At 38.4% G+C, this 21,820-nt stretch overlaps 2 protein-coding genes across 4 annotated transcripts; both read left to right on the forward strand.

Annotated features, from left to right (window-relative positions):
* The first annotated feature begins 1,611 nt into the window (after positions 1 to 1,611).
* Positions 1,612 to 11,490, forward strand: mynn (myoneurin). Of its 2 annotated transcripts, none has more exons than XM_026305718.1 (10): positions 1,612 to 1,661; positions 2,266 to 2,335; positions 2,435 to 2,486; positions 4,101 to 4,366; positions 5,064 to 5,986; positions 6,683 to 6,842; positions 7,428 to 7,606; positions 7,772 to 7,864; positions 8,718 to 8,843; positions 9,428 to 11,490. In XM_026305718.1, the coding sequence occupies exons 4-10, from the start codon at positions 4,101 to 4,103 to the stop codon at positions 9,847 to 9,849; spliced, it is 2,169 nt and encodes a 722-aa protein (XP_026161503.1). In that variant the 5' UTR covers positions 1,612 to 1,661; positions 2,266 to 2,335; positions 2,435 to 2,486; the 3' UTR covers positions 9,850 to 11,490. The 2 variants fall into 2 exon arrangements, with proteins under 2 accessions (XP_026161503.1, XP_026161504.1); XM_026305719.1 differs by lacking the exon at positions 1,612 to 1,661 and adding an exon at positions 1,684 to 1,972.
* Positions 11,491 to 12,656: 1,166 nt separating this feature from the next.
* On the forward strand, positions 12,657 to 21,705 carry lrrc34 (leucine rich repeat containing 34). Of its 2 annotated transcripts, XM_026305798.1 has the most exons (10): positions 12,657 to 12,787; positions 13,650 to 13,756; positions 13,841 to 13,905; positions 14,225 to 14,311; positions 19,496 to 19,624; positions 19,857 to 19,952; positions 20,033 to 20,187; positions 20,325 to 20,480; positions 21,292 to 21,418; positions 21,500 to 21,705. In XM_026305798.1, the coding sequence occupies exons 1-10, from the start codon at positions 12,681 to 12,683 to the stop codon at positions 21,695 to 21,697; spliced, it is 1,227 nt and encodes a 408-aa protein (XP_026161583.1). In that variant the 5' UTR covers positions 12,657 to 12,680; the 3' UTR covers positions 21,698 to 21,705. The 2 variants fall into 2 exon arrangements, with proteins under 2 accessions (XP_026161583.1, XP_026161584.1); XM_026305799.1 differs by lacking the exon at positions 19,857 to 19,952.
* Positions 21,706 to 21,820: the final 115 nt, after the last annotated feature.

A 21,820-nucleotide genomic window follows, 5' to 3' on the forward strand; every position in this document is an offset into this window, starting at 1 on the left:
CTTGAATTTCCAGCTGTTTCCAGATGTTAGCCTACTTTTTGAGACTGAATTAGATAATTAAGAATTATTTATTTACATGTGCTGCAAAGGACAGTTTGGGCTTTTACACAAACAGCTAATCTGTGATAAACACATTCATGATTATCATAGTAAATATGATTTGTTAACATCAATATGATTTTTTAATGTATTTTGTAACTGTTCATATTTTTGTTTATTTAATATCCTAGTAGGAAATTAACAATTTTGGTGAAACATTTCAACTTATTCTACACTTAAATACAATTAAAAAGTGTAAAATAAGTAGTAAATAATAAGTATGGCGTCAAGGTACATGACATCCGGTTGGTGACGTTTTCCGGACTGCTCTCTCTCATTGGCTATTGGGGGCATCCGCTGACCAGGAGTTGTAATCATGAGTTGTAAACATGATCATCTCAAAAACATTGCCAGAATCAAAAGGATCATGTCCAAACCAGACTTAGAGAGACTCGTCCATGCATTTCTCTCTAGCAGGTAGATTACTGTAACGGCCTGTTCATGGGGCTCTCAAAACGAGCTGTAAGGCAGCTGCAGTGCATTCAGAACGCTGCTGCTTGGTCCTGACTAGAACCAGGAAGTACAACCACATCATCTCCTGTTCTCAGGTCTCTGCACTGGCTTCCTGTTGCTCAGAGAATAGACTTTAAAACAGCACTGCTTGTGTATAATGGCTCAGCACCACATTACATCTCTGACATGTTGATGCCATATGAACCATCTCAAACTCTGAGAACATCAGGGACAGGCCTTCTGCTTGTGCCCAGACTCAAGACTAAACAGGAAGAAGCAGCGTTTCAGTTCTATGCGGCTAAAACCTGGAATAGTCTTCCTGATGATGACAAGCCTCATCTCTGACAATGTTTAAGTCCAAGCTAAAAACTTTTCTTTATAGAGTGGCATATAACATATGAAAACTGACAGTGTTTTATCCAAAGTTATTTATCTGCACTCAGTCTCCTTTAATTTTGTTTCAAGTTCATCTTCCACTATTTGCTGTTTCTTATTTTGATTTTTGCCTATGTACTTTTAACTTGTCTTTTATTTCTGTAAAGCACTTTGAATTACTCTGTGTATAAATTGTGCTATATAAATAAACTTGCCTGGCCTTGCCTTGCCTTACCTGTACACCAAGGTTTCTTGGTTTGTACACCAAGAAAGGGCTGTTGCCCAAAATGTCCATGCAACATGTGAATAAATTATTCCAGAAGAGTGCTGTCCTACTCTTTAGTATTGATGTTTGTTTTTGAAAATCTAGCACAACTTTATACATGGAACTTCATGATTCATCACCACTAAGAAACACAATAGCATCATATTACAACAGTGATGAAGATATAAATCTCTGATTAGGTTTATTTTTAATCACTAGCATAGCAGCTCTGTGGACTTAAATTTTTATTTGTTTTAAAACAACAAACAGGGGCCTGAAATATCAACAGCCTAGGGCCACAAACCTGGCCCTGGGTCCTATAAGTAGTGATAAGAATCATGCTTAAGTCCCTTCCGTTGTCGGGATGTGACAGCATTCATCTTGATCTAACCAAGTATCTTTGATGAGCAAGGTCTCGCGATACCTTTGACGTCACCGGTTAATGGCTGGAGATCGCGGATATGAGAAGGTAGTTTTCTGCTTTTATTTTAGTTTGCTCTGGATAAAATTAATGCATTTAGTTAATCGGTTTATTATAATCAACGACGTGTTTTGCAGCCCGTGTGTGAAATAAGCGTTTCTAGCATTTTGTTCCAACTTACGTCGACACCGCCGGGACAAACCGTCGAACCTTCGAAATAAGAGCACAATGTTTTCCGCGCTTTTTACCACTACGAAAACAGTTAGCTTTAGCTTTATACACTAACCAATTTTATTAGACACTGACGGACTACATCCTATTATGACGCGACTTGTACAGCACACACAGGATTCATACGTGTATGTGAAATGACAAACAACCGCCAGAAGTCATTTTAACGTATCTAGGACAGTGTTGTTAGCATTAGCCAGACCTGGAGGCCTGTACAACAAGCAGGCGGGAGCTTTTATTTTACAAAACTGCTTCTGCATCACATCTGTCAAGGCTGCAGTTTTTGGATAATTAAATATTAATAAATGTTTATTTTAATGTGAAATGTCTATTTGTGCTCCTGTTTTGTCTCATTATCACTGATGGATTGTCCTTTTTTTTCACATTCTTGTACTCCCTTTTGTGTTGCCATTACCAACAGAGATATCTACAAATAAATTGGAGTTGGAGCTGTAACTCAACCACTCACCATCACTGATACACCATTAAGAGTAAGTTTTTATTTTCTTGTAAGTTTACAATTCCAGCAGCAAATTTTCTGAGCTTTGAGACAGTTTTTGGTAGTATTTGAATCTTATTATGTTTTCTAGGTCAGATATTGGATTTTCACCTGGTGTCTGAGAAATATAAAGGAGAGTTCTGGTAAGTTTTTTTTTTTTTTTCTAAATTTATTAGAAAAGGCCAGAACTAACAATGAGTGTGCAATTTTCTGGTTAACCAAATTAATCATCTTTGTTTAGAAATATTTGATATAAAAATAAATAAATAAAATACTATATTCATTCCAAAGGGACATTCTTGTGTTGTATCAGGTGCTTCACAGATTCACAGTAACAAACAAGGTATTCAAGGATATATACAATTAAAGGCAAAATGATATGCAAAAGCCTAATACCCAATAAAGTAAAAATTTTAAAGAATTGAAAAAAGTCTAAAAAAGAATAGGAACTAATTTACATTGTACACACATAATACACAACGTAACAATCCACTCTAAAAATATTGCACTGTAAGATGCATTCATGGATTTTTTCCATGTATGGCTATGAAAGGATACGTTTGGGGTTTTAAAACAATAATGATGTGCCCATATATATATATATATATATGTGAGAATAGGTCTGAGTTGCTTTAACTTTTCCTATTGTCCTCTGCAGTTTTTCACCCAGAATGAGGCTGTAAAAAATATGGCCAAATGCATAGCTGCTCCATGCAAAAATTCACTCAGAAGTTTGTCTGAGGCCTATATCAAGCTACAGTCATCCTGTTAAGATGACTTAACACAGATTTTCCGTTTTTTGTTTCCCAGAATAGCAGTTCCTGGCCAAGTAGTGTTGGGGGGGGGGGACTTCCCAGAGCTACTGTCCTCGTAAACAAAAGGGGGAAATTTGGCTTAAATACACTAACTATAAAGGATACTGACTCAGATTAACTTAGTGGAAAAACTAGAGTTTTATCTGAGCTTCACTGAGATGAAATGAATTTTTCCAGAACAAGAGCTGTTTATTTGTCCCTGTACGAACAGTGTAGTTGTGTTTCTGTGGAAGGTTTAAGAGTTGATATGGAGAGTAGAAAATGTTACAGCAACTAAGACCAATTCTTATGTACATATGGGCACATCAGTATTGTTTTAAGACCAACTTGAAAGATCTCAAAGCCATCCGTCCACAAAAATATTTATACAGTGAACATACATATACACTGTCGGATGACATCCCTCTCCTGACACAGATTTACTATAGCGTTTTTTGTTACAGCGTTGCTAAAGTATGGAACCCCAGAGTGTTCAAAATTAAATAAATAAGTAGGGCATTATGAAATAACTAATTATACACATTATTTAAATAAATATACACAGTTTTATAATAGTACACAGTATTTGTGTATCTGTGCACTGTATGTCTTCATTGTAGCGGTATTTAACGTTACTGAGCAAATCTGTGCTTCAAATGAGACATTTTTGTTGAGTGGACAGTGAAGGATACATATAAGTGGGAAACTACAGTTGTTTTGGCTGTGAAATAGTGTATATTCGGAAAATGTTGACAACAACTTGAGTGTCAGCGTTAATGATCAAATTTTGATTTATTTATTTGGAGTTGACCAAATTTAGTGTGTTCTCCTGTAACAGGCTTTAGACTGTTTAGAATAAAGATTTATTTAATTTATTAACTATTTTATTGATTTGAAATACAGTTGTATAATTTACTGTGTTTGCCATGTTCATTTTCTCTTCTTCACTAACCTGCAACAAAGATGGCTCATGTCACCAATCATGGGAAGCTCCTCTTACAACGATTACATGAGCAGCGGGAGATGGACTTCTTATGTGACATCACCATAATGGTCAGAGATGTTGAGTTCAGAGCCCACCGCAACATCCTGGCTGCTTTCAGCAAGTACTTCTCCTGCCAGGCTGAAAAGGGTCAAGATGTCACAACCCTGGACCCTGACAAGGTCAGCCGGTATGCTCTGGAGAAGCTGTTGGAGTTTATCTACACAGGACAGATGAACCTCAGCAGGTAATACCAGTTTAATATACTATAAATTGTGGTGCTGTTAAAAGAGAATTAAAATCACTGTATTTTCCGGGCTATAAGTCCAACGGGAATATTAGTCACTTTTAGCAAAAACAGAACAGAAAAAAAACCTATAAGTCGCTTTGGTGTGTTGCATTTCTAGTTATGCTAGTTATGCTAGTTCTAAATTAGCCTATGAAAAACGTAAGCTAGACATAACAGGCAGAATTGCATTACAAAACTCCTTCACTCGGGTCAAGTAACGTTGAACAACTGCACCAACGTCAGGGAGAAGATGAAAAGGCGTGTGCAGTCTCCTCTCTCAGGTTGTCTGAATGCCGACACTCATTCCAAACCTTGTTTCAGCTGCAGACTTTATTACATGCACTTTGAAGTCTGCAGTATAGCTCTTTGTTTTAGGTAACATTTTCACTTCTTACACTAGGAGATAGAGTTTAGCGTGAACATAAATGTTTTTACTTTTTGGCAGTGTAATGTTATCTTCAATTGAGTCAAGAGTGTCATCTAATACTAGAGACTACTCAACAAAATTACTGGAAATATACACACAAAAGTTGCTTCGCTGTATAAGTCATGCTACAAGCCAAAAGAGTTTAAAAAATTGCAACATATACTCCGGAAAATACAATACCATTTTTCAGTTCATTTAATGAATAAAATGTTGGTTTCATGATTTTAGCACCAGACAAGCAGCTGTACGTCGAGCAGCTGTGTTCCTTGGAATGTCTGAAGCCACAAAGTACCTGGAGGAAATCCCCCACTGGTCTGAGCCGAGCAAAACATCTCAGTCAGACCCAGATAGAGAAAGTGGTCTCTCTCCATCTAGTCCTGTCTCTCCTGGCAGCCCCAGCTCTCCTCTACCCTTGACTATTGTCTCTGTTGTGGGAGAATGCCATGATGTTGTGATGGATGACAAAGACCAGGATGGTGACGTTAAAGATGTAGGTGTAGAGGAGAGAGATAAAAATGATGAAGAGTACATCCCCACAATTTCAAAGAGCGCTGGACGAGGACAGGGCAGGAAGAGGGGGAGAAGACCCAAGAGTTTCAGCTTTGAGCAAGTGGAGCCCAGCAGCTCAGGTGACAGCAACCCCAAAACCCAGAGCTACAGGGGCAGGGGGAGAGGCAGAGGAAGAGGTAGGGGCAGAAGTAGTTTTACAAGTGAATATCTGTTTTTGGAAGATTCTGATACAAGTGTGAAGGACTTTGGGGACACCTCTGCAGACTGGAGCCCCTCGCAGACTGATAAGTATCTAGGCAAGAAACTACAACTGAGCAGTGGAGAGGGACGGAGAGGACGAGGCCGGGGGAAAGGGAGAGGCAGGGGCCGACCCAGGAAGAAGACTCCAGAGGAGGAACAGGAGAGCAGTTTTATGGAAACCAATGACGAGGAGCAGGGGGATGAGGTTGGGGAAGAGGATTCATTAGAAATGGATGAGCTGTCGCTGTCATGCACCGAGTGCAACAAACTTTTTAAAGATGCAAGCAGCCTGCGCAGGCATGAGAAAATCCACAAGGGGTTGAAGCCATTTGTCTGCATCTTTTGCTCCAAAACCTTCAGACAGGCCACTCAGTTGAAAACACACCTGCGTATACACACAGGTGAGTTGAGTTATGAATAATAAAAAAAACCTAATAGAGCAGTTTCTGGCATAATGGTACAGCAGAATCAAGCTAATCCAAATGATCATTGTCATTACTGTCATGTCGTTTATGTTGTTATATTAATTGTTTGGTCTATAGCAAATGCCCAACTGGTTAAATGTGACCACTTGAAATTTCCTTTTTGTCCATACACCAATATAATAGGCAATAATTACCTTTTACCTTTAAATAAATACCTTTTACAATATTATCATATCAAAATCGTCACATTTGAGAAACTGAAACCGGGGAACATTTGCTAGTTTTTCTAAATAAACAACAAAGATTTTGTCATTAACTTTTAATAACTCATCTAGGATTTTAGTGGCTTATAACGGTGAGCTTTTGAAAAAACATGCTTAGGTGTAACATCATGTCAGTGTACTTATTGAGTATAACTATTTATTGAGCAACTATTTAATCTGTCAGCGACAACTGTACATAGATAACAGGATCTGTATGATTCAATTTATAAGATGATTGTTTGATTGATTACATTATACATTCCCATTGCGTTAAATACTGGTCTGGTATCATCAGACTGGTATCAAAATCAAACATATCCCGAACAAGGGTTTAATTACCATTACCAAGATGTTTTTACAATGTTCTAAAAGTTTAATTTTTTCAACCATGCCTCTCTGTTTGTTGCAGGTGAGAAGCCGTTTAGTTGCAGTGACTGTGACAAGTGTTTTGCTCAGAAGTGCCAGCTGGTTGCTCATCGTCGAATGCACCACGGAGAAGAGAAGCCTTACACCTGTGACCGCTGTGGTTTCAAGTTTGCTACCTCTTCCAACTACAAAATACACATCAGGTATAAGTGATGCCTTACTTACTAGCATATCAAGTCAATTTTGTCAAGTCACAAAAAATGCAGCCCTCTGAGATTTAACATTGGGAAAGTGACTACTGTAGAAGCGCTTTGTTTGAAGCATAGATACCATAAGGCTGCAGTTATTTTTATTAATGTTTAAAATTTTATTTATTTATTTTTTGTCTATTTAGTGTAGTCCAAAACTAGTACAAGACAGTGGAAAAAATGCTCATCAGAACAGGCCCTGCAGACATCTTCAGATATCTCATTTTGGTCCACCCCGCTCAAAAATATTCAAGTTAGAATGAAAGAAGAAAAGCAGCACATTGGATGATTTCATGAACGACTTAAATGATAAAAGCTGCTGTTTTTCCAGTTTTAATTATGGATGTTCTAGACTTTAAACTAGCCTGAATCCCCATAGTGACCTATAAATCTTTAATAGACAAGTTTTTTCAGAGGAGATGAGACCCCTCATTTACCTGCAGGTAACTTTGGGGGTTTTTTTATGTTTGTCTGGGGGGGCACATTTAAAGCCCAAGTGTGACTCCCTAACTTGTTTTTATGTGTCTGTGTTTTCTACAGACTGCATAGTGGCGAGAAACCATATGTTTGTGACATCTGCGGTCAGGCGTTTGCGCAGTCCAGCACCCTGACATATCATAAACGGCGTCACACCGGAGAGAAACCATACCAGTGTGATCTGTGTGGCATGTCCTTTTCCGTCTCCTCTTCCCTCATCGCACATGCACGAAAACACACAGGTGAGACAGTTTCTGTACAGTGAATGAGGAGACTAAGGTTCAGCCAGTATGTAATTTCACAGCCAAAACCTGTGGGCTTTTTTCTTCAAACCAGTTGTCTTGTTACAGTCCTAAATATACTGCTGAATATTTTGATGTTTATGTGTGTGAATGTGTTTGTTTCAGGGGAAACCCCATATAAATGTTCACAACCAAAATGTGATGCGCGTTTTGTGACATCTTCCGAACTAAAGAAACACATGCGACGTCTTCATCCAGGTATGTTTTTCTAACCCCATAAAGTCATTGAACCTAAGCTTGGTTTGTAGTAAAACACTGAAAAATATAACTAGCATTATTTTTTTTCCTCCTATGTGAAGTCATAATTTACACTTTTAAACTTATCTAAAAATGTATTGTACTTATTACCCAGTGCATACTGAAACATTACACCTTTAATTATTAGAATTTAAAACTGAACAGAACATTATTTAAATTGGATCAGTCCACAGATGGTGGAAATTAAAGTAAAATCTGCAAGACAGAAAAAACCCCACTGACAAGGTGTGGAAATTTGGAGTTACTAGTGAATTTGTTTATCAAGAAAAAATATTCATTGATGAGTTTTTCATGATGAATCAGACAATGAATGGTGTTTTATTAAAAATGTGAGTGAATCTAATTCATCCAGAGCAAACGGACACTGAACAAACCATGACAAAATTTCTACAAACCTTGAGATAGATGAGAACAACAGCTGTTGTTGTAAAATTGTTATGGTGCACAACCAAAATAACAATAGCCATAGCTTCAAAATGGTTTGAACAAACTCCAAAAGATTTTTATTAAATTTAATATTTATACTTTTACTAAATCTACATTTTTGTCAAAAGGCCAAATCATGTTTAGGCATTTAAAAACAAATATTAGCTGACTAGTTGTTTCCAGATGTTTAAATCTAGGCAATTTGGACCATCAGCTATTTCCATATTGTCTTGGTCTTCAAGAATACTTTAAGACTGCATTGTCATGTAATTGTTAGACTTAAGACAAGCAACACAATCAGAGCTGATGGATTTAGTATTTCTCACACAAATGTCGTGTGTGTGCTTTTTTTTTTTTTTTTCTTCAGAGGGTAATGCTGGTGTGCAGTGCCTGCTGTGTGGAAACAGATTTGCCAGTGTGAAGAACATGATCAAACACCAGGAGAAGGCTCATGCTGATGAAGTGCGGCAACACAAGGAAAGGGCCAGAGCTGGTGAGCTTTTAGGCTGTGGATGTGTTTCTCTGTGTGTGAAGATTAGCTTTTATTTATTTACATTGAAAAGCAGAAAAACTTACAAATACTATGCAGAATTACCTATCATGAATGATAATATTGCAGACAACAATGTTACAGCATGTATGGGGCAGCAAGTTGTCCCGACAAAAAGCCCATATTGACCATCTGCTTAATTTTAAATATTTTCAGTTGTGAATCTGAACGCGTAAGACCTAAACATGCAATAACTAAGATTTTACATACTGTCTGATAAATCCAGTGGGAATCGGACGGAATGTGGTGCACTGCTGTAAACTAATAGGTCCCTAAATTATACCTACTTGCCACCCATGAAAGGATATAAGAAGTGTATTTAAACCATGAGTCATTTTGAGCAACCAACCATGAAGGGCCACTTGGCAGAGAGCTCCAGAGGGTGGAAGGTGTCTAACTGGCCTTGCTTGACTGTGTCATTCTTGAACTGCTTATCAAACCTTTCACCAACTAATTTCTGTTTCAAGTGTTCAGTTTGACATTCCCGTTGCTAAAAGCTGAATTTGTGTTTGTGTGTGTCTGAGCAGTGGTCCTCCTGGCTTCCAGTCATCCTGTGGCCTTCGTCCAGAGCAAACTCTCCCAGGAAAACAAAGGTTTGGCTTCTGTCCCTGAAGGTGAGCCACCCAACCCTGAACCAGCCACTCCCAACCTCAAAGCTACAGTGCCATCTGCAGAAGGCACCACTGCTGATGCTGAAACCTCCACCACCTCCTCTATCGACTCTACTGCCACCATCATCCAGGCCTTCAAGCCGGAGCCCACACACCCCCCTATCACCACTACTGACCAGGTGACCTTCGAAGCTGACCAAGAGCAAACAATCAACTCTGACACCCTCCATGCTCTGGTGGAGCAGTTGCGGCCTCCGCCCTCCCCCGCCCAGGGCCTGGAGCAGATCGTTATCATCAGAACGGTGGACACATCCGAGAACAACCCTCCTCAGCAGTGATGACCAAGCCACAGCAGGATCAGAGGTCTCTGTGTAAACACAATATGAAAAAAAAGCATTCAGATATCAAGAACTCCAAGCATTTTGATGATTAGACAGTAAAATTGTAATTCGTACAATTGTAAACATCACTCACTGATTTGGCCTGAGCTGCATCTGGTACCTGACTGCTTGTTTTTCTGACTTTGTCAAACTGCTCTGGTCCGAGGTCCCACTAATAACTTGGACTTAATATAATGTTTATTATTACTTGTAGAAATGATGGCAGAACCTACAAAAATATGACCTGATCATAATAAAACAACTAGAATTATTCTTTAACTAACATGTTTCTCGCAGTTGTAAATAAAATCAAACAGAGTTTAGGGTATCTAAAAAGGGCATTTTTTCCATCTCCAAGATGATTTCTTGTTTTATCCAGTTAACAGTTAGAAGCGTAAATGTATCCATTCACTGTGATATAAAATAGGAAAGATTAATATTTGAGAGGTAGGAAAGATTAATATTTGAGAGGTTGAAAAGAGCAGGTTTTTACATTGCTTGGAAAAGTTTTGCAACTGTAGATGAATTTATGTTCATTTGTTGCTTGTGAAAATTGTCTAAAATCTTCAGTGGGGTACATGGATCACTTATCCATACCATAATAAAATGACGAGGTGTGTGCTAGACACAATCATTAATGGCAGTCTGTGTTCAGGGGAGAAACACTCCACTCCATATCCCATAGCCCATATTCCTAAACTCCACGGCCATTCAAAAGAAAATGCAAATTATTCCTAGTTTTGGGTCAAAGATAAAAATTGGGGGGGGGACTAACTTTGAGCAATCTGTGATATAAAGGTGGAAATGCTCTGCAGAATCTGTGTCATTCCACTTTTAGAGTTGGCTCCCTTCATCACTAACCTCACACTTTGAATAACAAGCTAAATGTAACATCAGCAACTTCAACTACAATGTTCTCTCTGGTTTATGTTGTCTTCCAGTTTAGAAACAGCTTTTTCATTCACTACTGTAACGAAACAGGTTCCGTGTCAGGTACTTAAATTTCCCCCCAAAAAACTTCACTAACATTGTCCTTGACAAGGCAGAAGTTACTACTCTGCTACAGTTCTCACTGGATGAAATTAGTCTTGGATTAGTCTTTAATGTTGATTAGAAATAATGAGACAGATGGCAAAAGTCACATTTATTTAATAGGTAAGTTAGTTTGTAGAAGCATAGTTATTACCATAAAATATGGTTTTGTTTATCATAAATGTTTCACGTGTGTTTGGCTTGATGGTGGCTTTAATGGCGTAAACAGCATAGGTAATGTGCTTTTTAGAGCAGCTGTTTCAGATCTTCCAGCAAATGTGTTTGTGCTTCATGTTGGAAAACTGCATTATATAGAGCATTTGTGACACCTAATGATAGTAATAGTAGTTTCCTTTCCATTTTTTAATCTCATTTTTGTTTTTATTTTTTTGTTTCATTTTGGATAAAATGTCTGAAATATTTGTACAGAAATATGAATTACATGTACAACTTCACTACTGTATACATTCTGTACATCAGGACAGGATAATAAAACTAAAGACAAATGTGGAATATCTGTTGTGTGTATGTGAGGATCGCTGTGTGCATATTTCATAATATTTTTAAAGTATCAGGTTTTCCTTTTTAATAAATATACAATAATTCCTAAAATTCAGTTTTCATTTTGTTATTTTGTGGTACTGAATTAATAAGGAAATAGATGAATTCAAACAGTTATACTATTAAGCTGCAAGATAACACAATTGAAAAATGTGAAGGGGGTCTGAATACTATCTAAATGCACTGTATATCCACATATCCAACACATTGAAATAGACTCTCTGAGGGGCTTGGCGCTGAGGTGACCTCACAGCAAGAAGGTTCAAACCCTGACCCTGAAAGAGTAAGTGCTAGATTATGGATGAATGGAATCTCTAGGGTCTTTGGTTGGTACACTGTGATATCTGTGCATTTGTTCACATTCCATGAGCACAGCAAAATAAATGTAACATACAAACTTTGAATAATCTTTCTCCCCACCTGACCTATTTTGGCCCCTTTGCCCAAAAAGAATCCCCAGGCAAACTCTTTCCTAATCTCAACAGCCTTGCAAATGAGCTTCTCAAAGTGGGACCTGCACTCCCTCACAGACGTCCATAGTGTCCAGTTCTTGATCCCATAATGTCCTTCATGTGTAGCGCCAGTTAAATCAGTAAAATCAAAACCCAGTTATCTACAATATAAACTGAGGAGGTCAGTTAAAAAGGAAACTTTTTGTATGATATAAAAATACATTTTCTCAGGTTTCTAGCCTGTGTGCTGTTTTACAGTTCACCTTCTTGGTTTAAAATACCCACTCCACTACAACTCAAATTTAATGGGCTAGCTTTTTTTCAAATTTAGCCACAATCAGTATATGTATGTGTCTGTCTCCATGTGGGCTGGACACTTGTATTTGTATGACACGATAACGAATTATAAAAATGACCATTAGACAGATGCCAGGAATTAAAACAGAGACTATCTATAATAGTTTAATGGGTGCAAATAGTAAATTAAAACAATAAATCCTTTTTTCAGGGGTGTGCGTTGACTTGGTACTTGACAAAAAAGAGGTACCTTGGATATCTGTAAGAAAAGTAAGGATATCTACCTTTGTGAACAGAAAAAATTCTTCACTGTATGAAAATATATATAAAAGTATCTTCCTGGGAAAAAAACTTTTGCTTTGAGTTTTTTTTTCTATTTTTGTCCTTTATGAGATGCCATCCTTTCCTTGTTGCCATAGTAACTCAAACTTTACATTAAGCTTAGCCATGGCTAACGAAAATATTTTAGAGTTTTACGAAGCTGTTTGCAGAGAACATCAGATAAAAATAAATCCACACGTTTTAGAGGTTTTGAAGGAGTCGACAGCACCGAAGTAAGTGGTTAAAGAGACACTTAACTAAAATTGAGATTAAAAGTAAGGATTTTAGCCAAGCTAGCTAATGTTGCCTTCAGGTGCTCTCGACAAAAATTGAGATTTTCTAGTGTCTGAGGTGAATTCAACATCACTTTGTAAAAGTCCTTTAATTATTTACTTAAAAGTGGCGATTTGAAGTAACTATCACTCCGCACGTTTATTAATGGATTTTCTATAACAGTTAATAGGTCCCATTGTAAACGAGGCTTCCTTATAAGGAAATGATGAATGACAAAGTAAAATCCAGTATTATTTCATTATAGCTGGCGATGACACATACCGTGGGTACATTAATAAATACTTTATTTACTTTATTATACTAAAATGCTATAAATCCTAAATATGGCAACTGAAGTACAATGTTGACCTTTACACTGAGCTAGCTATTTATTAGGGTCAAATGTATTTTTGTTATAGGTTATACCCCAAAGTATATAATATAGGGACGAAACAAGCAGTTATTTTCACAATTAAATGATTGTTTTATTTCAACACATAGCGTTAAATAGTCAGAAATCCACATTATACTTTGAATATGTTCAGTTTGTTTTATTTAGTCAACAGGGGACAGTTGATTATATTACATGACTCACAAAAGCATATAGTTTTCAGAGTTGTTAAGCCAAATATCTGTTATTTTTGCTTTGTAATTGTTTACAATTAATGGGTTATCTAAATAGTTGCTTATTATTTGTGTCAAACAACAAACAGCAGTTTAGATTGCAGCTACTCTGTTTAGTTTTGCACAAAGTAAACTCCACTTTACAAGTGCACATGTCCCTGATTGAAAACTTAATTAAACTCTGTTTCCTGTTTTCAGAAAATTAGTCTTAAAACTGTCAGGAAACAACAGACAAGTTCAGAGACTCAACAATGATGACATTTTTGTTCTCTCTAAATGTCTGCAAAACAACACGCGTGTGACAAGTAAGCAGTCAGGTTCGCATGAATATGTTAACCATTATAGTAATAATAATAAGTAATAAGTTTTGCTTTCCTTCGTATCAACAGGTCTTGATGTGTGTTACAATAACATAACTGATAAAGGAGTTGGACACCTTGCTGACCTCCTACAAGTGAGCAGTTTATCATTTCGTTGATTATCATACATTAAATTACATTACATTTTTAATTAATTTAATGACACAACCTTGTAAAAGCTTTGCTGTTTAGGGCCACTCCACACATTAGATGATATCATTATAATGAAAATGTACCTGATTTACAGTAGTGAAATGGTTAGTTTCATGTGCAGTCTACAAAAAGGCTGATGTTAAAAGTTTAAAAACAAACACATGAGATCACATGTACTCCAAATCTAAAGTTTGTTTTTTGTTGTAGCTCATATTTATGCTGTTGGTGTAATTTACAATAGGCTGTGTTTTTACTGACCAGGGTGAAAATTCATCTCTGTGCTCTCTGGACCTGAAGTTCAATGATATTCAGACAGATGGAGCTGAAGCTCTTGCCAAGAGCCTGCAGGTTCTCTCTCTCACACACACACATGCATACATATATACACACACAAAACTGCCATGCATAGACACATAGACATAATTCCTGGTTATTTTTTCTTTGCTTATGGGTTTAAGGGATAACGAGTCTGTATTTTTGACAAATCCCACAAAAAATTGATCCTGTGGCACTAAGCTCCAGCCTTTTGTCCCACTGAAGATGTAAATCTTTAAAAACACATAGTAAATACACATTTTCATTTTTTTGAAGACTTCCCAATCTTCTCTAATCCTCCTAGGGCCTCAACTGTTTTGAACAGTTGTGGTAGAAATTTCTTTAAGTTTGAGAGTTGCTAATTCTCAGAAAACAACCACAAGTGTGATGAATCATCTCAGTTCAATCACGGGCCCGGAGACGACGTTCTTGCAGAATGTCCTCTCCCGTCTGTGTTAAAAGACCAGTTTATATACATTTTGACAAGAAAGGGGTGGACTAATCTTGAACAGACTCCACGTTTGTTCAGGTACTATCTTCAGTCTTCTTACCATCAAAGAAACAAATTGTTGGCAGTTATTTACAACTTCCTACCCTAAAACACTAAACCAATAAAACAGACAGAACCACATACAGTGGGTACGGAAAGTATTCAGACCCCTTTAAATTTTTCAGTCTTTGTGTCATTGCAGCCATTTGCCAAAATCAAAAAAGTTCATTTTATTTCTCATTAATGTACACTCAGCACCCCATCTTGACAGAAAAAAACAGAAATGTAGAAATTTTTGCAAATTTATTAAAAAAGAAAAACTGAAATATCACATGGTCATAAGTATTCAGACCCTGTGTTCAGTATTGAGTAGAAGCTCCCTTTTGAGCTAGTACAGCCATGAGTCTTCTTGGGAATGATGCAACAAGTGTTTCACACCTGGATTTGGGGATCCTCTGCCATTCTTCCTTGCAGATCCTCTCCAGTTCTGTCAGGTTGGATGGTCAACGTTGGTGAACAGCCATTTTCAGGTCTCTCCAGAGATGCTCAATTGGGTTTAGGTCAGGGCTCTGGCTGGGCCAGTCAAGAACAGTCACAGAGTTGTTCCGAAGCCACTCCTTTGTTATTTTAGCTGTGTGCTTAGGGTCATTGTCCTGTTGAAAGGTGAACCTTCGGCCCAGTCTGAGGTCCTGAGCACTCTGGAAGAGGTTTTCTTCCAGGATATCTCTGTACTTGGCCGCATTCATCTTTCCTTCAGTTGCAACCAGTCGTCCTGTCCCTGCAGCTGAAAAACACCCCCACAACATGATGCTCCCACCACCATGTTTCACTGTAGGGATTGTATTGGGCAGGTGATTAGCAATGCCTGGTTTTCTCCACACATACCGCTTAGAATTAACGCCAAAAAGTTCAATCTTGGTCTCATCAGACCAGAGAATCTTATTTCTCATAGTCTGGGAGTCCTTCATGTGTTTTTTGGCAAACTCTATGCGGGCTTTCATGTGTCTTGCACTGAGGAGAGGCTTCCATTGGGCCACTCTGCCATAAAGCCCCGACTGGTGGAGGGCTGCAGTGATAGTTGACTTTGTGGAACTTTCTCCCATCTCCCTACTGCATCTCTGGAGCTCAGCCACAGTGATCTTTGGGTTCTTCTTTACCTCTCTCACCAAGGCTCTTCTCCCACGATTGCTCAGTTTGGCTGGACGGCCAGGTCTAGGAAGAGTTCTGGTCGTCCCAAACTTTTTCCATTTGAGGATTATGGAGGCCACTGTGCTCTAGGAACCTTCAGTGCTGCAGAAATTCTTTTGTAACCTTGGCCAGATCTGTGCCTTGCCACAATTCTGTCTCTGAGCTCCTTGGGCAGTTCCTTCGACCTCATGATTCTCATTTGCTCTAACATGCACTGTGAGCTGTAAGGTCTTATATAGACAGGTGTGTGCCTTTCCTAATCAAGTCCAATCAGTTTAATTAAACACAGCTGGACTCCAATGAAGGAGCAGAACCATCTCAAGGAGGATCAGAAGAAATGGACAGCATGTGAGTTAAATATGAGTGTCACTGCAAAGGGTCTGAATACTTATGACCATGTGATATTTCAGTTCTTCTTTTTTAATAAATTTGCAAAAATTTCTACATTTCTGTTTTTTTCTGTCAAGATGGGGTGCTGAGTGTACATTAATGAGAAATAAAATGAACTTTTTGGATTTAGGCAAATGGCTGCAATGACACAAAGAGTGAAAAATTTAAAGGGGTCTGAATACTTTCAGTACCCACTGTACCATGAAAGGGTCAAGCAAACATTCACCCCCCACATTGGTTTAAGTTAGTGACCATTTGTTCTGTTGTAAAATCCTCACATTCCCCCTTTTTGACACAAAGTGTCAACACAATTATAATTACCAATCAGAGGGAAAAAAACATTACATTATTAGTCAGGGTATTTCTATAGCACTGTCATATGGGTTTCCTGAGGTCCAATCATTCAATTGTATTTCATCAGTCTTTGTTGATTCAGTTATAGGATATGTGTCCATGTCCTTTAAAGTGTGAAACTGTCCTTTTTTGAAGCTGATTCTGAACAAATCCTTGATTTCCCTGACATCTCCTTGCATTGTTCTGTCGAGATCGCAGGCTCCTTCTGCGAGGTTGTGTAGTTTCCTGCTGGTGAGCGGAGAATTTTATTTTTTTACCCGGTCCATGTCTGACTCCTCTCGGTTCCTTTCTGCGTGTAAGACATGTGTCCATACATTTTTCAGTCTTTGTTTCCCAGCCGACACATGACATCATGACGCAGCTCCTTGGGCCAGGTTGAGACATTTATTAATGCAGTCTTCCACAGGTGACTGTATGCTGCATTATCCGGAGTGTGCAGTGAATACAGTTTCCATGCGGGTGCAATAATCAGTGGGTGACTCACCCCCCTTTTGTCCAGTATCATGAATCTGAAACCAGCAGACTCTCAGAGGAATTGCAGTCCGCACAGCTTCATCCAAGGTGTCCATCGTAGCGGTGAATTGTTGTGATCCCACTGGTGCTGTGTTGTGGGTCTGATGTGTCCCCATCGGAGTTTGACGAACCTGCAAAACATAACTTCTACTTTCTCACCCTACATTTCAATTTTACCTTCTTATTCTCCTCAACATCACTTCTCTAACTTTACCCTTAATTCTGCAGCAGTTTTTTCTTACTTCTATTTCTGCCTCCCTTTCTAAACTCTTGAAAAGAGTGCCAATTTATTTCTTCCTTCTTTGTTTTCCTTCTTTCACTTCCTCTTCTCCTTCTCAACAACATTCTATAACCACATTTTTAACCCATTTATCTACCATCATTTAGCACTGGGGCTGGTGCTTACACTTTCATTGGGCTTATAACACACACACAATAAATTCTCATTCACACTGATCTTCCCATCTCATCGTATGGTCAGATCTTATCAGACAAACACTAACTTTGGGTAACTGTCTTCAGCCAGGTAGTTTGTATGACACTTTCGTTCCGAGCAACGTACCCTTACTGTACACACATTGTGCATACAAGACACTGAAGCAGTCACCACAAAGCTTATAAAATTATCACCACATTCATATGCCCAGTTCATGATATGGGACAAATTCTAAGGTGGTTCTTATAGACAATAATAGTTCACTCCTCATAGACAATAGCATACTTCTCATTAACAATAGCATACTTCTCATTTAACAGCTTAGTTCACATTAACAACATTATCGAACTTCTCATTAACAATCAGAGCTTACTTCTTCAGTACTGTCTTAATTTTTTCATGTTTTCCACGTACGGGTCGTTTCCTTAATAAACCATATGGCTTCCCGAAGGAAGACTTACTTTTGTAATCCTCAGCCAGTGGGGTTTTCTCGTTGTTTCTATTTTTTTCTTCTTTTTTGTTTTTTGTTTTGTTAGGATTATTTTTTCATCATCTGGCGTCTGTCCCTCAGACACACTGGTCTCATTACCAGGAGGGATTACAAAGATCACGTGATTACCAAACACACACACACACCTAGGGTTTTTCATTTTGACGCAGACCAAAAATAGACCAAAAACATAAATCAACACTTAACAGACATACAGAAGAAATGATTCATAACACTGTACTCACTTATTAAATGAATGGAGCATCCACTGTCCGCCACCCGTTCTGACCTCAGGCGGGATTCCAGCCCTCCGTTTGTCGGAGCGGAACTTTCCCTTCATTTTTAAATTTTACCACCGGTGGTTCCTTCGGTCCAGAACAAGCGCCGGTCAGTGGCCTGTCCATCCCATCCTCGTCGCCAAATTGTGTTAGAAATTTCTTTAAGTTTGAGAGTTGCTAATTCTCAGAAAACAACCACAAGTGTGATGAATCATCTCAGTTTAATCACGGGCCCGGTGATTAAACTGAGATGATTCATCACACTTGTGGTTGTTTTCTGAGAATTAGCAACTCTCAAACTTAAAGAAATTTCTACCACACAGTGCATTATTTAACATCTGGTGTTCTAGTGAGTACTAGAGGCAGCAGGAGAATGTATGGTGATGACCTTAATGGTGATGATGGCATGGCACACTGATGTGTTTTTAGTATGTTTGGAGCTCTATTGCACTGAAGAATAAGATTCATTTTTAAGGTATGTTCTTGACAGTAACTAGTTTTTTTATTATTCACCCTTGTCAGATTTTTCAATTATGTCAAAATTTCTCCTTTAATAACTCTTCTTTCTGTTCGGGCTGTGCATGAATAATCAATTACTTGATTAGTCAAAATTATCAACACTGTTGAATATTAGGAGGAAAAAGTCAGATGTGGTTTTGGGGTATTTATTTTTTTGCCTCCTAGAAAAGCGGAACTTATGTTTGTGATAGTGTGCTCACTTTAGTTTCTGGCAGGTGAAAGATCAGAGCAGGCGAAAGATCAGAGCAGATGTTGGCACAAAAGTAATGTGGTGGTATTTAACTTTATTCAACAATGAAGTTGAGTGCTCACTCTACAGAATGAAGCTATCTTTCCATGGATCTACTATCATGATAAAGTCATTGACAAAATAACCACAAAAATATGATTCCCTCTAAGTAAACGAAAAGACAACTAATCAAATAATCAAGTTAAATTGTCTGGATTATTTTACTTATCCAAATAATTATAATGGCCATCCCTAGTATCAAAGTGGGTATTAATTAATAACCCCAAAAGATGCATTTATTTCAGTATCCCTCTCTTTTTGTCTCTGCAGTGTAATAGCAGCTTGCTGTCTCTCAGGCTGTCGGGTAATAAAATTGGAAACAGAGGAGCAATGCACCTGGCCAGCATGCTGCAGGTGAACAACACCCTGCAGGAGCTTGAGCTAGCTGACTGCGATCTGGTAAACAGACACACAGAATGACTTATAACAACATTGCTCTATATCCTTTGTTTGTAAAGTGTGTAAAGGCTTAGATTTTTGTGGTAATACCAAATATATGTATGAAAAAAAATTGAATTTTTTAATTTGTAAAAAACAGATTTTATTGTCAGAGCAGTTATCCTGTTCATCCAGGGAAGGTTCAGACCTACCAATCAGCAGCTATTTTCTTTGACTGCCTCTGTCCTTTTAGGCCACTCAGAGTGTGATAGCACTTGCCATTGTGTTGAAAAGCAACAAGACTCTTTGCTCTGTCGACATCAGCCGACCACTGCTTTTCAGCCACCAGGTGCAAAGAAGATCAACAAGGTTTTGGTATAAGGCCCAAAATACGTCAGCAGGATATATGACTCTCTGTCCGTCTCTCAGGAGGAGTGGGCAGTGCACTTCTCTGAGATGCTTGCGGTGAACAGCAGGCTGGTGGAGCTCCACATAGGGAAGATGGAGATGACTGACACTGGGATGGAGAGGCTGAGTGAAGGCCTGAGACTCAACCACAGCTTGCGCTACCTGGACCTGCGGTGGTAGGAACAAACATCAGACATTCTAATCAGTAACACGTCAGCCACTGGAGGCTGATATATTTATATTCATAACACTTTTTTAAATAAACAGACTGTTAATCTTCCTTTGATCTAGCTGATATTTTCATTGTATGTAGTAACCGTGTGACTCGTGACGGTGTACGCCATCTCGCCCAAGTGCTGAAGCAGAACCCGACCCTGGAGATCATAGATCTGTCATCCAATCGGATTGAAGATGAGGGGGCCATGTACTTGAGTGAAGCCATCACCTGGCCGGGCTGTGGCCTGAGAGAGTGAGTCTAACACACTGAGACAGTATTGTTCTTGCACTGTTAATGAACCATTAAAAAGTAAGAGGGACAGTCCAAACACTTGCTTTCAAACTTTATCAGAAAGTCATATCAAACATGAGTTTGCTTTTAAGAAATATTCAGATTCCCTTAAAATGGAGCCATGTTTACTTCTAGAGGTGAAGTTATCTGGTATTTGATTTTTATGGGCCTGAAGTGTATTAAGGTATTCAATATTACTCATATTTTACGACATCCATGGGCACAAAAGGTTAGAGGCCTGAAGAAGAAGCAATATCCAGTTTCAATTATTCTAATTATTTACACCTCCTAAAAGGTCTAAATAGGAGAATGTTCTATTTTTCCTTTAGAAGTGTTCAATTTTTATAAACTCTTAGAAGCCTGAAAGTATCCTGTATTTAACTAAACAGAAAAAAATGCACAAAATTAAGGAAGGTACAAACTTTACGTAACATGTATCTTTGTTTAGTTGTTTATTACCTGTTGAGCCATCAGATTTCTATAACAGTGGTGACAAACTCCAGTCCTCGCAGGTCATGGTCCTGCTTGTTTTCCAACTATCCCTGCCCTTGCAGCTTCTGATTGACTAAACACTTCGATCCAGGTAATCAGCAGTGGGCAGGGCAGGGAGAGTTGGAAAACAAGCAGGACAGTGGCCCTCAAGAACTGGAGTTTGACGTCTGTCCCCTAGGACATTTTGTAGGGTCCTGACTTCCTGATAGGGAACTATATTTTTACAGCCACTATCAGACCGCACTGTCTCTAACTATTTACATGTGACATTGTCTGTCAGACTATCTGTCAACAGTAACAATATCAGGACAGAGGGTTTACTGTCTTTGGCTCAGGCCAGGAAAGGTGCCACTACTCTAACAAACATCTACATCTGGGGAAACCACCTGGATGAACCTGTCTGCCAGGTAACTTACACACACATGGTATGCATCCTAGATACACTAACTAAAATTTTATTTATGAAACCTACACCATTGCTCCCCCAGGCCTTCAGAGAGCTGATATCCAGTGGACGCTTGCTGCCAGAGCAGACAGATGTCAGTGTGTACGAGGTAGATGGCCAAGTGTTTCTGGCAGAAGTCTTCCAAGGTTTGAGGAGACATTACAGCTCAAACAGTGATCTCATAGACAAATGCTTGGACTCCAGCACTGCACCAAATGCTGAGACCCAACAACAGATATAAAAGAGACACCAACCAGAAAATATTAAATACAAATATGCCAAAGCCATATATTCTCAAGCATTTGGTGATAAAATAAATGTATTGAACAACAAACCGTTTCTTGTGAGATTGTTTTTAATCAAG

This window comes from Mastacembelus armatus, unplaced genomic scaffold (genome assembly GCF_900324485.2).
Source record: "Mastacembelus armatus unplaced genomic scaffold, fMasArm1.2, whole genome shotgun sequence".
NCBI classification, from domain to species: Eukaryota; Metazoa; Chordata; class Actinopteri; order Synbranchiformes; family Mastacembelidae; genus Mastacembelus; species Mastacembelus armatus.